The sequence below is a fragment of the Paramisgurnus dabryanus genome, chromosome 19, assembly GCF_030506205.2.
Source record: "Paramisgurnus dabryanus chromosome 19, PD_genome_1.1, whole genome shotgun sequence".
Taxonomy (NCBI): Eukaryota; Metazoa; Chordata; class Actinopteri; order Cypriniformes; family Cobitidae; genus Paramisgurnus; species Paramisgurnus dabryanus.
The window spans coordinates 33,485,020-33,501,727 of NC_133355.1; the positions used below are offsets into that span (position 1 = coordinate 33,485,020).

The following is a 16,708-nucleotide window of genomic DNA, read 5'->3' on the forward strand; positions in this document are numbered from 1 at the left end:
GGCTGTCCGATTCAGAAATGTGATCGGCCACGTATTATTAGTGGAGATTGGGACATCCCTATTATTATTAATCATCATGAAAATACCTGAAAAGCTTTGAAGATCAGCGATATAAATATGCTTATAGGCATTTCATGGAACTGCGTGTAAATGATACTACTTCTGCAACGCATATTGAGTTTCTCCACGAGAGCGCCCTCTGGCTTTAGGCTGTAATGCAGCCAAAGATACAACTGTCTCACCGCAATCAGATCTATTTTAACTGAAAGCGCACACTGTTTGTTTGTAGGGGAGGGAGGAGCTGTAGCTCATTTGCATTTAAAGGTACACGCATGAAAACTCTTTTTGCTGTTGCCCAAACAGGGGCATTTTGGACATGCTATATTAAATGATCTGTGGGGTATTTTGAGCTGAAACGTAACAGACACATTTTGGGCACACCTGAGACTTATAATACATCTTATAAAAACTGATAAAATAGGTGACCTTTAATTTAAACCTTTTTGCTACTAAAACTATGCTCTACAAACTGAACATTATTAAACACAGGGACATTACTAAAATCCAACACAAATATTTGCAAGCTTTCCAAAATCAAAACACCAAACCTACGTGATTTTTGAAGCAATCTTGTACCTTTCATTTTGATGTGAAACTCTCCCAGCAGGTTCTCCAGCTCGGCCTCAAAGGTGCTCATGTTCTGTGAAGAACAACACAGATGCTCTTAAGCTTAACAAACAACATCAGCAGTCCTTCTTTTATCATGTATGAGGTCTTCATGAGAACACTCATCTTTTATTTATGTGTTTTCAAATTAAGTTATGATAAACAAAAACCGTAAGGCATTTAGGATACACCCCAAATGTGTAACTTGAGTTTTCTGAGTTCATCACTTTAAACAGGAGTAATTGCTGTATTTTGCTGTTTTATTTTGATGTACCTCTGTATACTCTTTATATCTGCGGTTGACCTCGGCCAAGCTCTCACGTGTCCCTTTAGTGGATGGTGAAGCAGTGAAGGCCTGTTTCATCTTACACGCACCATCACGCAGCCGCCTCTGAATGCAAAAGCCCTCGTACAGCTCATCGACCTGTGAAAAAACATAGAAACATACAGTACTGAAGCAAAGAGAACTCAAAAATTACACAAATACATTGGGCACATACGCATGTGGCAATGTTAACGGAAGATTGCATAAAACGTTCTCCGCTGATGTCTAAAGCGCTTACACAGGTTATTACAGCGTCATGGGGTGTCCCATTCAGCACAGAAACACGTTTTATTTTTTCAATCTACTGTAACGTCCCGCCGGTACAATGGGGTGTCATACTGTATTCTGTTGAGAAATGAATTTCACTTTTAAAGCAAACGCACAATGATGTGTTTCAGTGGCCCCTGGGACAACCGCAGACGCAATACTACTGTGACGGATGACCGACTCTGAGCCACGGCCTTTATCATGGAAATGTGCATTTAGCACATTCACAACCCAGTGAACACTGGGAGAATCAAATTAGCTATGCTAATCCTATCAGAGATAAAGCCAAAGAGGGATGGAGATCAACGGAGAGAAAGAGGCAGATATATAATATTTATATATAGTGAGCAAATGAATCATACGAATCAGGGAGGAAAATCTGATTCTGTGGATGTGAGTGTATTGCGATATGTGGGAGTAGTTTAGAGAAACTGTTAGCTGTATGTGTGGATCGTGTCTGGACGGTGGTCCTGTGGGTTTAATTATATTGAAAGAAGAAAAGGCTCCACCCAAGTCTGGAGAACTCCACCACATACTAAAATCCCACCGTACCACACACAGTCGTACCGTCACCAAACGCTGAGCTACTGTGGTACACAGCCACCCCTTTATTTGGCTCCATAAAATCCTCTTGTCTGAGTGTTCTCATCTGCCATAGCAGCTAAGCAGCATGAGAAATGAATCACCAGACGCCCCGAGCCTGGTGATGGGTGAATGTTTACGAGCTGCATTTGGGCAAAAAACAAGTCTGCAGGAAAACTCTATCGGCGTTCAAATTGGTCATAGCATGCATATTTTTTAATATTAAATTTTCTCCCTAAGGTGCAGAAACACAAAAAAAATATTTTTAAAAAATTGCGTAGTGTATAACGTAGCCCATGCATGGACGTTGTAGCCTGGCGCACACCTACCCAAAAATTTAACAAAGCATCAATTCCATGTGGACGGCAAGCGTTATGATTGGTCTGCTAGAACCTCTCCCTCAGGTCAATAAAATCAGTGATATATAGTGTCGCATGCACCGTACACAAGGTGTCCAAAAAGTTTGAGAACCACTGCTGTACATTACACCATAACATGCCCGTTGACACTGCCTACTTATAGTTAACGTACTGTTTAAATAAAAACTACAAACAAAAACTATAAAAGTATAAACGAGAACTACAACCTTTTTTAAATATGAAATGGGGAACAGCCCTTTGCGGTGTTTACTAACAGGAAGTGGGTTTGCTGTACAGTCCACAATTCTTGCACTAACAGCCTTTTTTCATATTCTGCATCAAATGTTCACAAAACAATTCATTAAAAAAAGAGCGGTCAAGAGTGGCTGTTAAATTCATACTGATATTATTAGTTACTTTACATTAGCCGGTTTTTAGGGTTGAGGTCGGTGAAGAAGTTTTACAGATAGGCGCTACACACAGGAATGTTTATGGAATTATTAGCTCGGTTTTAATAGTGCGCAGGGAGGACATTTTCGCAAGTTAATCTTTACAGATTAATATATTTTTTTATAATTTTAAAGTGTAAATACATTTACTAGAAATACAAAAAGACAAATTTTGATTAACATTTAAAAGTTGTGTTTATCTGTGAAGACGTACTTGTTGGATAAACGTGTAAGTGTCATAAACTTTTGTTAAAGAGCCAGTAAGATGCCAATTTTAAGTGTCCTATCACTGTTTATAAGTCCCAGACAACAGGTTTAAATGCATGCAAGGTCAAAAAACACTGTAATTTTCTCAAAATATAAATGTAAAATTACCCCATTTCTCGGAGATCCCCAAACGATTCGTGTGAAGCCGTTCAACGAATCAGTCTGCCTAAACCCCACGTTTCAGTAGCCTACTCTGCTCTGATTGGTCAACTGACAAAGTCTCCGCACAGACCAACAATAGTGCAACATGTATTGACCTAGTGCTAACATGATTTACCGAGAAGACATTATTGACATCAATACACAATTATCATTAATCCAAGCAATAAAAAACGACGATTGAAACTAAAATTTTACACTCTTTTAAGCATTTATGTAAACTAACCGGGTCATTGCAAAACCGTAAGTAAGCATGCGTTAACCACTTGCTAACATGACTCTCTGACAGTATATTAAGAGTTTAACTCTTTCACCGCCATTGACGAGATATCTTGTCAATTAAGAGAAAACGCTTCCCCGCCAATGACAAGATTTTCTGTCTTTCCACAATACCGCTATTATCCACTAGGTTCCGCAACTTTTTAAACCGGAAGTATTGCCCTATGGCAAGCGGCTGCATGTCCGTGTCTGTTTTAAAGATCGCTCTGAATGGGATCTCTATGAAAAGTCCGTCACAAAAATGGAATTATCTCTGCTTTTTGCTCAAAATGTGGTGTTTTCGCAGAAACCTACCCATATTCAAAAGCTGATTACAAAAGAACCACTGAAGGTAGGATGAAACGGTTTTTTGGTTTGAAAGCAGAGGGTCTGTTCTTTCATGTGGTATATTGTATGTTTATATATTTAAAGAAGAACATTTTCTGGAAGGCATTAAACTTTGGTGAAAATCATGAAAAACGCTGCCGCTGCTGGCAACTTTTTTTAAAAACGCTGGCGGTGAAAGAGTTAAACAACGACATCATTCATCATTAATCCAAACAAGTATAAAAGACGATAGAAACTAACATTTTACACTCATTTAAGCAAGTATGTAGCTATAATCATACTTACAGTTTGTGGTTAGGAGACGCATGTTGTTCCAAATAAAGTGGGTACTGAAGAATCTTTCATTGCCAAACGTCTAGTAAAGCCCTCCTTAAAAAAGTAATTTTAACCACAGATTCTTCATCCTTTGGTAGTGAAAACAACACAAACTGAAAACACAGCGTGATATGATGTTTACACACTAACTAGCTTTGGGCAGGTCGTAGTTTTCATTTCTCTCGCGGGCAAGGCTGTAGGCGGAGATTATTATGCAAAGTGTTTGTGTGACGTGGATGAAGTCAGGCAGGAGATTCAATCAATATGATGACTCGTTTCAGCAATTCACAGTCGACTCCATACTTTAGAAACCAATAACTTTATTAATCGTGCACTTTTTGGTTCAACTACTTTGCACATTGTTTACATTGATGGACAGCTACATGACACACTGCCATACAGGTCAGTTTCGATTTTGGATCTATGTGGCTCTTTAAACACAGAGCTTATTTTTTGGGATAATCCAAAGTCTATGGGAAAAATTAATGGTCTTTTTGCAGGGGAAAGAGGTACCTTCTGGATTAGCCTACAAACATACATCATCACTGCTGCACTCTACAGATCATCTTTTTTAACCAGGCAAGAAGTTTTGAGTTCTGAATATTACAGTGTTTCCACAAAAACTCATCTTAAGTTATTTCCAAAAGGTCAGGGAACACATGATTCCTCACAATATGACCCCTTTAAGCGGCAAATGTGATATTCACAATTGCTATGGTATCTAGAATCTCAAACATTCCCAGAGGCATTTGTGGAATGAGTGTAAGCAGGAGTTACTCATGGTGAACAGGATTGTGGGCCGCTCAGGTTGCCTAATGGTGTAAGAGCAAGAATCTGCAGCCTTTTGTGATTGTCCCACAACAAGGACTCTTTAAATGACATTAAATTTGCCTTGATCTTTTGACATAATGAATAATAACAATTTACTATGTTATGATGTATTACAACAACACTATGTTCCCTTTATTTTGTCATAACTTTAAAAAGTCATGACATAATACAACAAAAAAGCCATGAAAATCCTCTTCATGCACTCTGCCAAACTTCTATTCCCTCAGTGAAATATTCTCATCATCTTAAAGATGGATTTTGATCTCATCTGCTGTTTACACAGCTTTGGGTCTCAGTGGTCCCCAGCAGCAACGGAGCTCATTTTCCCTCAAAAAACAGGCAGAGGCGCTGGCCAGACCGTGAACATTTATCACGTTTCCACCCATTCTCCTAAAAAAATAGCACATTAAATGTCAATTATATCTGGACCCGGTCATAGAAAAAGTAGAGGAACTGAAGACACAGAGTGAGTGCCACTGCATTAGTAGAGATCTGGGACATACTGAATTACACACACCCACATTTTTGGGCGCGGTTTTCATAAGTTAACAGCAGAGGTCCGAGGCGCGTCTTGATCCACATATGCGTGTGCGAACAGCTGTTTGGCAGCACTGTGTCCATCCCAAGTGTTAGGGTTGGGATTAGGCCACCAGAGTCAAATAACAAGCAAAAAGTGCACAGCTGGTCCAAATACACCACAAAAACATGTGCACAGTATGATGAGGATATTTTAAAAGGACTAAATCATCTGGCTGGTGGTGAAATTCTCTTAAATTATGGGTGTTTATGGATTTAGACCTCCTGCCCTGATGAAACAAAAAATGTAATAATTCACCCACATTAAATACTCTTTTGGGTCCAAAGCGTAGTTTAAAGGAGTCGAGAGATGGGGGGGGGGTCCACTGCTGTAATTTACATCTAGCAAAGATATCTGACTGCAGGCTGAGCTACAAGGCTTGTGTAGTTTACCATGGGGTCTTCAGAGTTCATACTGAATTCCTCTGCAAGATCAAACATGCCAATGTTTCCCATCATCTGAGACAACACCTGCTCAACATGTTGTAAAACTTCCTGTTAGCATTGCTAAACTTCCTGTGGGCATGTGAAAAAAATTTTATTAAGAAGAAGTATTTTTTGCTGTTATCCGTTTTAACCATATGAACGCTATGGCAGCACCAGGCCACAGCAGGACTTGGGAGACAGACGCAGCAAGATTTACAGAAATTGTACAGCTTTCACACACTCAATGTCCTCCAATTAAACCAACACGCAAATTAAACCAAAAACTGGCAAAACTGTAAACTTGTTTTTTGAACAATCAACCATGAAAAGGTATTCAAGTACACACACAGACACAAAATCAAGATTTTAAGGCATAATATGACCCCTTTAAGAGCAGTGATTGCAACACTCTAAATAGGGCTCACTTCCTAATATAGGACTTACTATCTTTCTCTATTTTCCTTTCTCTTTATCTGTGCATTCCTAAAAAACAAATACTAACCAAAAATGTACTAACCAACCCTCATCTATGTATACTGTGTTGGACTTGATGAGACTATTTCCAGTGCACTTACTGTATGTATTGCCGTTGCTATAATTGCTTCTATTGTTTACCTCATTTGTAAGTCGCTTTGGACAAAAGCGTCTGCTAAATGACTAAATGTAGGGCTGCATGACTTACCTTTTAAACATATCAAATGGTTTCACTAAAATCATAAAGAAAATGCACTTTCTCTAACATAAACAAACACATTAACAGCCTGGATTCAGTCATCAGAGGTTTGTTCACTACTTAAGGAAATTGCTTTGACCTACATCCAGTGCAAATCGCAAGCGGCATAACACACAGGAGAAAACAACACTTCTGCAAACTACCGCAAGTCAGAAAAACCAGAAATAGTAAATAACAAAAATTATAATTCAATAGTCTCTTTCAAGTGTTCTGTGTGCCAGCTGAACATGGAGGTCATTTCAAGCGCGTAAGGCTAATTTGAGCTATGAATTGCTCTTCAACAACCTCAAAGCTCCGGTTGCCATAGCTACTTTGAGGTCAGACGTGCTGCAGAGTTGCAAATCATCACTCCTATTTACTGCAGACACCCACCTGACACCTGTATACCACTGAAACACATCCCAGCAGGACTCCAGAGACTGGAGAACACCAAACCAAAGGACTCGAAATGATTCAGGAGATTGAAAACACAGATCATCCACAGCACTAAAGTAAACAACAGATTCTGTACCTTGCTGATGTGAAACTCCAGTCGTCGCATGTATCGCTCTATGGTCTTAATTTGCTGTCAAAGAAAAGAAAAAAATGAGTGACACTTATTAAAAATTCATTTATTTAAAGGAACAGTTTGTAAGAAATGTATATTAATTAATCATAAAATGGCCCTGATATGTCACTAGCCATTAAGAAATCATTTTCATTTCAAATACTTATATCACTGACAACAGTGGTCTGGCCAGGATATTGCCATTTAAAAAGTGGAGTTGCAGCCCTCAACTGATGTTAATGTTGTCATGTTGTGTATTGGCCACCAGTTGTGTGATTGCAGTACCAGTTTTGGCCACAATCCTACATACTGTTCCTTTAAGTATAATGTCTATAATTTTAAACACGAGCTGATGCAACGATTAGACTGTTGCAATAACAGATCACTGCTGTAGGACAACCCATCATTAATGTATACAAACTTTTATTAATGCAATAAGAAAATAAGCATGTAATTAAAAACAGTAAACTTGGGACCCTACCTTGTCCAGATCATACAGCACTCCCTAAAAAAACATGAATATGGAAAATCAGAGTAAGTTCTAGCAAATCAACATTTTATCATTTGAAAACATCTGATTTGCATATTATGCTATTGAATTTTTTTTATTTTAATAAAACTTTAAAGCATTTTCTAATGTAGCATTAAACAATAGCTGCGTCTCATTTTTTTAAGGCTGCGTCCTCCAGAGGTCGAATTAGCCAGCCGCATACATTAAGTAGGGATGCGAATCGTCACTGGTCTCTCGAATAGATTCAATCCGATTATTGTTATCTCGATGCATCGCGATGCTTGCATCCTTTTTTTTATTTTACTGCACAGTTAGGCTTAGTCTGTCTTCCTCACATTTTTACTGTTGTGGCTTTTTGACTTCTTTCTTATCAAAGCCCCGCATTAAAACTCTTCCTCAGAGGTGCGGGCTTCATTGATAGGGTGAATATTGCTTTGAGACTCAATGTGACATCTTTAACGTGTCGATTGAGCCCTTTACATCCTTAAGATCTTTTAACAGTGGTCCAAGTTCAAAAATATTAAATGTGCTTCATTTACACAATCTCCTGTGCACACACACTCACCTCAGAGAGAGAAAGAAAGACACAAAAGATGTGCGATAGACGCACACACGAGACAGGCTTGCGTGAACACTGCTTTTTGACATAATCGATTATTAGTTTTATGCATAGATACAGTAATCGTTTACATTAGCATCGCCATGCATCGAAAAAACTATTATATTCAACAGCCTTAAGATTAAGGTTGACTTGTTTTAGAAAAGCAGCCGTTGAATTTTAAAGTATGTTTACTGTGATTAGGCATCATGACAAATACATTTATTTTTTAGTCTGATACAAGACAATATTAAAGATGTATGCGACTGAAAAATGCAAGGACACAACTTTTGGAATGAGTACGTGTAGACACCATGATGATGTCGTATCCTGTCTCACCAGTCTGGAGTTCCTCTTCATGTCCTTCATAAGGGAGGTGAGTTTCTCGAGTTCAGTCTGATGCACCTCCAGATACTCACTGACAGAAAGGAAACATGAGCACGTCACTAAAGATCTGCTCAATAATGACTGTACAGCCTTTCTGAGAAACAGTGAATCATCTAATAAACATGAACATCGGGAAAACTAGAAAACTAAAGATGGGAGAAGTGTGAGTCAGAGATACGGCGGTACTCACTCCAGGCCTTGTTTAAGGGCTCCGTAAACATCTTCCACTCTTTTGGGCTGTGGATCTCGCGAGCCGCTGCTGGACTTGTGCCCGGACGAATGGGGCTTCCTGGGCTTTGAGGTGGGCTTCTTCTGCACTGCTGAGTTTCCAATGAAAGAGTTACACCTGAAAAAACACCAACACGTAAACCTCATGATGAAAACATGCCAGGGTCGCAAGAAACAATGCTTTGCTTTGGCTATTTTTAGCAACAGACACACAAAAAAAACTATAAATGGCACCAAAAGTCACTGCTTATTTGCATGGGCTCTGTCACATCGCATTTCTTATTAGGGTGAAGCATGACCTGGATCTGTTCTTATGAGCCACGTCCATGTAATCTCTTTTCTTTATCTTCTGAATGCTAAATAAATCTCTACTTACCTACTGTAATCCTGCAGCAGTTTCTAGTATATAGCATATTGATAAAGTATGATAGTGCGTATCTATGCAACATGCAATATAAATAACAAGGTATGCTTTCTAATGCCTTCATAGGGTTATAATGGCAAATAAAAAATTGCTACTAATGCTCCATTTGTGATGTCTTCTTGACATTAAAGACTTCTGTCAGAGCACAAGGTGCCAAAAAGCATGCATTGTAAAATCTGTTAAGTGTTCTCTAATATCTACATAAAAGGTAGGTGGCTTTATTAAGTACAAAAATGATCCAGAGTCAGTTTTACATGTCCTTTTACAACTCTAGGATTTGCCTTTAGAATGAATTGGTCTATTATTATCTTTTTTGAAAGGGTCATGAATTATAATGTTGAGCTCTGCTCTGATTGGCTGTTTCTCAGAGCAGTTCAGATTAGTAGCTCTCTGTGTGTGCAAACAGACCTTATGTTTGAGTCTGTATTAGATGAAGATACAGATTTTGAGGAATAATTAATTGTTTGGAGATTGTTAATGGATATTTCTGAGTTGTAAGTTTGTGTTTTTTCAGTATGCAAAACGTAACTGTAACGTCAATAGTAGAACTTCAGCCTAAACGCTCCCATATGGCAAAAAAAAAAACTATTTGTGTGTCCAAAAAAATTTACATATATGCTAAATACATTTTGTAGAAAGTAAATAAAATAAATTAATAGATTTATGAATGTAAAAATATATTTAGTATATATTTTTCAAAAATTTATTTCAGGTGCAACACAAAGATTTCTAATTTTACAACCCATAGGTAAAAAATATATTTTCCTGGCCAAAAGATAAAAGTTTATACATTCTTATAGTTGAAAATATATTACATTTTTATATTTTCAAACCTGTTATTAAGTTTTTCTTCCAATGCAACAATATTTATTAATTAATTTATCCAATATATCATTTATAAAATACTTAAAAAATAATATATTTGTAAAAAAACATTTTTGTAAATGTATTTCCAAATATATTTCAGAACATATATTTGTTGGCCTTTTTTATACATTTCAAATTATTTTCTTTTTTACAGTATGGGCTAGCATATAGCATTAACTAGCATTTAGTGCTAACTCAGGATTTACAACTTAGTTTTTTACATTGTAACAACATTGTACTTAATTTAATGTATAATTTAATGTTGGGGCGTAGATCTTGACTGTAACTTCCCTGGTGTTATGATGAGATTGTTTTGTCTTTTGCAAGCATGAGGTTTACATAAAAAGGAGGAAACAATTGTGTTTGAGGCTCACGATATGTCATTACCATGTACAGATTTCTTATAATTCATCTATGCCTACACCAATACAGTTTTATATTCTACAGCACCTTTAACATTTGCTCAGTGCTGCTGATGTGACGATCTTCCTCACATCTGATATTATCCTGGATTCTGCTTTTTCTTAACAAAAAATGTCAGTTGGTGGTTTAACATGTCAGAACGTGTCACACGAAGGCAAAGAGCACTAGAGGTTTTACTACAGTAAATCTAGGCCATCATATAGAATGAGCACATGCTGTTGCCTAAGGGTCATCTGCACATTGTCATGCTACTGTAACACACACTCCTTACAGTAAAGAAAGTAGAAGAGTAGTTCACCAAAATATGATAATTCCTTCTTAATGCTATCACAGACAGTCATCACAGATTTGCTATCTTCAGTTGAACACAAACAAATAATTGTATATTAAAATGCAGTCATGTTATCTCGTATATAGGAATCAACATGGCGAAGCTCTAAAAAGCACATCCATCATTAAAGTACTCCAAATGACTTAATCGGAGATGAAGGTGCATAATTTATGAGATAACCTTTTTATTTTGAGTGATATTGGGTGAACTATACTTTAATGCACCATTTCATATTCATTTCGCTTTACTGTCTAAATTTTTGCCTGAGATTTATTGCATCTTTTTTAGACTATTAAGCTTTCTAAAGACAGGGGTCATTTGCTTAAAAATAATTTCATTTCTAGCAACTTGCGAGTATGGAAGTGTTAAGATAAGACATTACATAATAGTGTCTCAGATTTAACATTTAGTGGCAGAAGTAGTTGATACTTTAATTGTTTGTTTCAATGAATCAATTCAATACTCTGATTCAACATTTCTTTGCTTCATCACTCTAAAAATGTTACTGTTGTTATGTTGTGATTCTTTTCATATATTAAAACGTTTAACAGATAGAAAAAAATAGTGAGAGTTGTCTGCTTGTGGTTTAAATGGGCTTTAATAAAGCCATGTTTAACATTATACATATTTATGGTAATTCATAGGCTTGTTATCTGCATCCAGGATCCCCATTGCCTGCATATCACCAAATTTAGCTTAAACATAAATGTGGAAGGGAAAACTGCACAAAATGTGTACATGTTATATTAACTACACTGATTAAAGACATGCTTACGATTTCTAGCTCATAATGTAGTATAGGATAAAGTCTTTAAACCTCTGACAGCACATGTGACCTCACCGTGAACGTCTCTCCTGCAGGGTGCTGAATCCAGCAAATGACTGACTCCGGATGATTCCATTGGGCCCGCCAGGAGAGTGAATGCCAGCAGCCATGATGTCTGGGAAGCGGGAGGACACTCCTGCAGGGGTGAAAAGAGGATTCTGGGTAAGAAAGAGGTCAGTGGTACAGATGAGAGTGAAGTGCTGCATGTGTCAGAAATAAGTGATTAAGGTTTAAATCAGATTTTTAAAACTAACCGCCTAGTTTAAACAACCTTCAGTACATTGTTTGCTTATTGTTTCATCATTTGCACATGCAGGTAACTGTTTTATAGGGCTGCATCCAAATTTGCATGCCTGTATGAAGTATGCAAATTGCAGACTTACACAGTATACAAAATAAGACAACTTTCATATACTGTAGTATGCTTGCCAAAGTTGTTCAGATGCTATACAGTTTCTATTGGAATTTCTAAGTTTCCTTTTATTTGTGCATTTGAGTGCATGCTTTTGGCCAACCTACGCAAGGTAAAAAGTTAATTTCTAATGTATTTTTAGGATATATCCAAAGCTTGCATGCAAAAACAAACATTAAAGTATTGCCCAAATGAACACGCTAGAACAGAAACAACAGATTTCTATGAATGACTTCACATTGGCCGCGGTTATTTGGGTCTCGAAAAAGCCAAGGGTTTTTTCACCACGGTCTCGAATTTTCGCCCCATAAATAAACAGATCAGCCAATGAGATCTGTGCATTATGTAGGGTGGCCATTCGTGCCAGTTCCGCCGGACACGTCCCGAACATGTTTTAGGGTTCGTTCTCCAGAAGTCGCGTTGGTCGACCGCTTACGTCATCAAGGTTTAATATTCCAGGTTTGATTTCAGAAAAGCAACCATTACATTTCAATGTAAGAATGAAACTACAATGATTGTATGTCTTAAAATAAATAAATCTTAATTTTCTAATGTATTTTAACTGAAATGTGAGAACCTCGATGACTTCCAGAGAACGAACCCGAAAACATGTTCGGGGCGTGTCCGGCGGAACTGGCACGAATGGCCACCCTAGCATTATGTCATGTTTCCGGAGCCACTGCCGTTAAGGTACATTCACACTCTAAAAACAAACCACATATGGTTCTACATAGCACTATATGGTTCTACACAGGTGCTTCACCGGTGCTAAATGGCATTAAAAAATGGTTCTTCTATTATTACGAGCAAAGAACCACTTTTGGTGCTATAGCACCGTTTGTTTTTAGAGTGCACGCGAGTGTCATTATTAACGCTTGACTGAGGGCTTGTCTGAGCCTGGCCGTGATGCGATCTTTGTAGTGACAACAGCCAATCACAATGGCCGCAACACATGCTCCTCCATTCTCAAAAATGCAAATACGGTTAGCCTACTGAAAGCGTTTGACCCCCAAAGCATGGTTTGTTTGACTAGTGTGATCGCTCTGTTCCATGCCCGGGTACAGATTGGTTAATTGCGCCGCGGCCGGGTTGCAGAGGTGGGCCGGAGCGTGGTTCACTTGGGCTCAGGCGCGGAAGACTGTGGTGTGAGCGCAATCGCGCCTGAGCGCGATTCAAAAAGAGAAGACGTCAGTTGCGCGACCACTCACGTTCATCTGCCTCCGTAAAAACCTTTTAATGCGAGCAGGGGGGTTACGTGAATGTCCGAGCTGCACACGTGACAGATCAACTAAGCAATATGATGACATGTGAGAGGGCTGTAGGTAATCGCGCACCAAACGACTCCGAATAAAAAACACAGACTTATCATTACGGTGGGTTCCAGTGTTAAGAGAGAGCTTTACTTCCTGCTTTTTTCAAAACAATCGCATCTTAATGACGAAAGCGCGCCCGGACTCGGATCATTAAAAAGTACAGTGTGAGTGCGTGCACCTGGGGGAGTAGGGAGGGGTGACAATCGCGCTGGGGCATGGTTTGGTTTGGATAATATGAGTGCGCCCTAAGGAAGCATGTAAGCTTAGCATAAAAATCCGGCCTATGCTGCTCTACACAGGGAAAGAGACCAAAGGCTGTTTTAATGAAAAAAGCTTTGGTGTCCACGCCCCCTAAGATTAATAATAATAAATCCATCATTAAGCAATGCTTTAAAAAGAAAAAGAGCCGGTTGCTTAGCTTGGGACTAACAGGCTTCCGTCAGAAATACCTGCGCACACTGACTCAAAAACAAAACAATAACAAACTCATCGGCACAGCTCATACCACCAGCAGTGAAGTACTTATCTCTCATTGTTATGTTTAATTTTCTGCCCATGCATCTATCTATATACAAGTTTTGTTAAGCTCTCTATGCTGAAGCTTTATGTGCACTGTGCATGCATTGTAGCGCCACCTATCACACAGACGTGAAACAGATGAAGGCGAACAATTGTTTCGTCTTTGGTATAAAGGGGCAGTTTTTCGAATATTGTGCCAATGTGAAACGGCCTTTAGGCTACACAACAAAGTTAGTCAGTTTTATAGCTTGATAGTATTTCCCAACACTGCAAAACTGTTCTATGCTACATTATCATAGCAACTGAGTCATTTAATCTCCCGTGTATACAGTTACTGAAAAAAGGACCACAGATTTTTAAGACCCCATGTGGTGCACATTTGCCAGTTTATAAACAGCTCAGTGCCACCTGAGCCCACTACAGTATAAGACTCAGAAATGGGCTCATCGGAACAGAAGGTGGTCTATGAGAGACTCCAGCATACTCAACATCATCACTCGTTTCAAACAAATGCAATGATCTAGAAATATGAAAAAACTCTGCTTTACAGTAAAGCCTCAAAGACAATTCCTGATCTACTTTCAGCTGATCCCATAATGCATCAGAGCACAGCAAAATATGACAACAATTTGAGGGTAATGAGATCAGTGACACGAGCGAAACAATGATTCTGTACATAATCTAACCATCACAACCCTGTTATCTAGGGCAGGAAGAGGAATAAAATCTAGGTTATGCAATATACTGTAGCCATACACCGAGATTCCATACAGCCAAGTTTAGTTATGTGTTTGTATGAATATCTTAGGTGTTATGGCCAGATTGAGGAGGTTGCACTGTGGTGATGAACTAGGTAACCGTACACCTGTGGGTCTTGGCTTCGAGCAGTTTACAAAAGACACATAATTGCGGTGATAGAGCTACACAGAAGCAATGGGCGCTGGGATGCTTCTTGTTATGCAAAGCAAAGACAAAAGATCTTTGTATGCATCTACCAGGCTATTTATAACATTGGCAGCTTTGAGAATGTACCTTGCATTTTTATTATTTAACCAAATCGTTTGGTTGTTCAGATAAACAGCTATACACGTACTTATTTATACATTTATTTATTTATTTAAATTTAGATAAAAATTGCAATTGTTAAAGTTTAAATTAGTCACTTCTTTGCAAACATAAAAAACGATAATTGTGGATGTTGGGATGCATGTAAAATCTTAAGTCTTTCCTCTTGAGAACGACACAAAATTAACACAAGGAAACATATATCCAAATGCTTAGTAAAGCAAACAAAAGGATCTAATTCAGTCTCCCAATGCATCTCAAGAACACAAAGCAATACTGTGGCACCCAATGCATGCTGGGATTGTTCCACTCATTCTATTCAGGCCTGCCGTCTCGGTTCACAGGCACTTCTCAAGCGCTCTTGATGAGAGATACGTCACCGCCATCCCTCCGTGCACAACTCCTCATAAGTATTCTGGGTACAGTCACCTGGAACCTTTCCCAAATCTCTTCTCTGTAAGATACGAATCATAAAGAGAATAAAAGAACGAGGGAGGGGGGCTTCAGTAATTTGCCACTTCCAGCAGGGACCCTGTTAGGGGGTCCTGGAGCAGGGCTGGTGTAATACAGAATAAAGACCTACTGAACAACTTGTGTGTGTGTGTGTGTTCAGACAAAAGTCCTCGTTTCCGCTCAAGCAGTGTCTGGCATTGTAAAATCTTGTCTGTCTGACCAAACACAATGCAAAAATGACAAACGGATGCGTTGAACACAACATGGTGCCTCTCTTCTTGTTAAACCCACAGAGCTTTTAAAAAAAATTACTAGTTTTAATGTACTACAGTTAAGCTGTGCAAGTTGTCTTTTAGGCAGGGAAGAAATGATAATAACTTATATTATAAATTACTTCATACAATTGTTTTTAAATGTCATGACAATTCTTAACTATTTTAATGAGGTGGCTAATTTGGCACTCAGCAGTTTTTTTTTTATGTACTATAATGTTTGGGTGAAACACTCAGATCGTCAATGTCACACTCACTCGGCCGTCCAATCACAGTCCAGGAGGCGTGACAAATATCACAACCACCAACTGGTACATTGTTAAACGACTGATAAACAAAGCAGAAGTACCAAAGCAATCAAAGCACTCAGCTCGAAAATGTATGTCAAGCGACTACGGTCGGCGTCCGCCTGACGATTTCAGACACGTTTGGGCTCGCAGCGCGAATAAAGCGGTTGGTGCGGCGCGGAAGACGTGATTCCACCTCACTGGCACGAATTGAGGGCCTGGCGCGGTACGCACGAATGGTGCTTTTTGTGCATTTTGCGTTTGATGCGAATTTGCAGCTGACGCCAGAGTTGAAAAATGTGAACTTTGGCGAAATTTCACGCCGCGTTAACCAATCAGGAGCCTGCTTGCTGCTGTGGCGGCAGTCCCGCCCCAGAGTCACTCATTCAACATGAAGGAAGTAACGCTTGATATTGTCCGTAAGCAGTCACCCGGAGCTATACGACACAAAATCTTATTTCTATAGAGACAGGAATAAAAAGGACCTCGCTTGGAAGAGTGTCAATGAGGACATTGGGCAACCTGGTAAGTTGTAAATACACATTTAACTTTTGAGTCACGTGACGTTTATCGACCCGCGCCGTTTATTTTCCCCCTTTAGTAAGGTTACCAAATACAAACCGACAACTTTCTTGATAAATGCACAATCAACATCAGTCATATTGCAAACAGACAACCGCATAG

General features: G+C 38.8%; 1 protein-coding gene across 3 annotated transcripts in view; it reads right to left on the reverse strand.

The window, feature by feature from the left end:
- Positions 1–16,708, reverse strand: part of ripor2 (RHO family interacting cell polarization regulator 2) — a 76,572-nt gene that overhangs the window by 18,271 nt on the left and 41,593 nt on the right. For all 3 annotated transcript variants that reach the window (XM_065290863.2, XM_065290862.2, XM_065290864.2), the window contains exons 2-8: positions 11,719–11,839; positions 8,795–8,950; positions 8,557–8,635; positions 7,590–7,613; positions 7,073–7,126; positions 941–1,090; positions 637–700 (exon numbers count right to left, since the gene is read on the reverse strand). In XM_065290863.2, the coding sequence (XP_065146935.1) occupies positions 637–700; positions 941–1,090; positions 7,073–7,126; positions 7,590–7,613; positions 8,557–8,635; positions 8,795–8,950; positions 11,719–11,839 (648 nt within the window). The remainder of the gene's footprint in view (positions 1–636; positions 701–940; positions 1,091–7,072; positions 7,127–7,589; positions 7,614–8,556; positions 8,636–8,794; positions 8,951–11,718; positions 11,840–16,708) is intronic.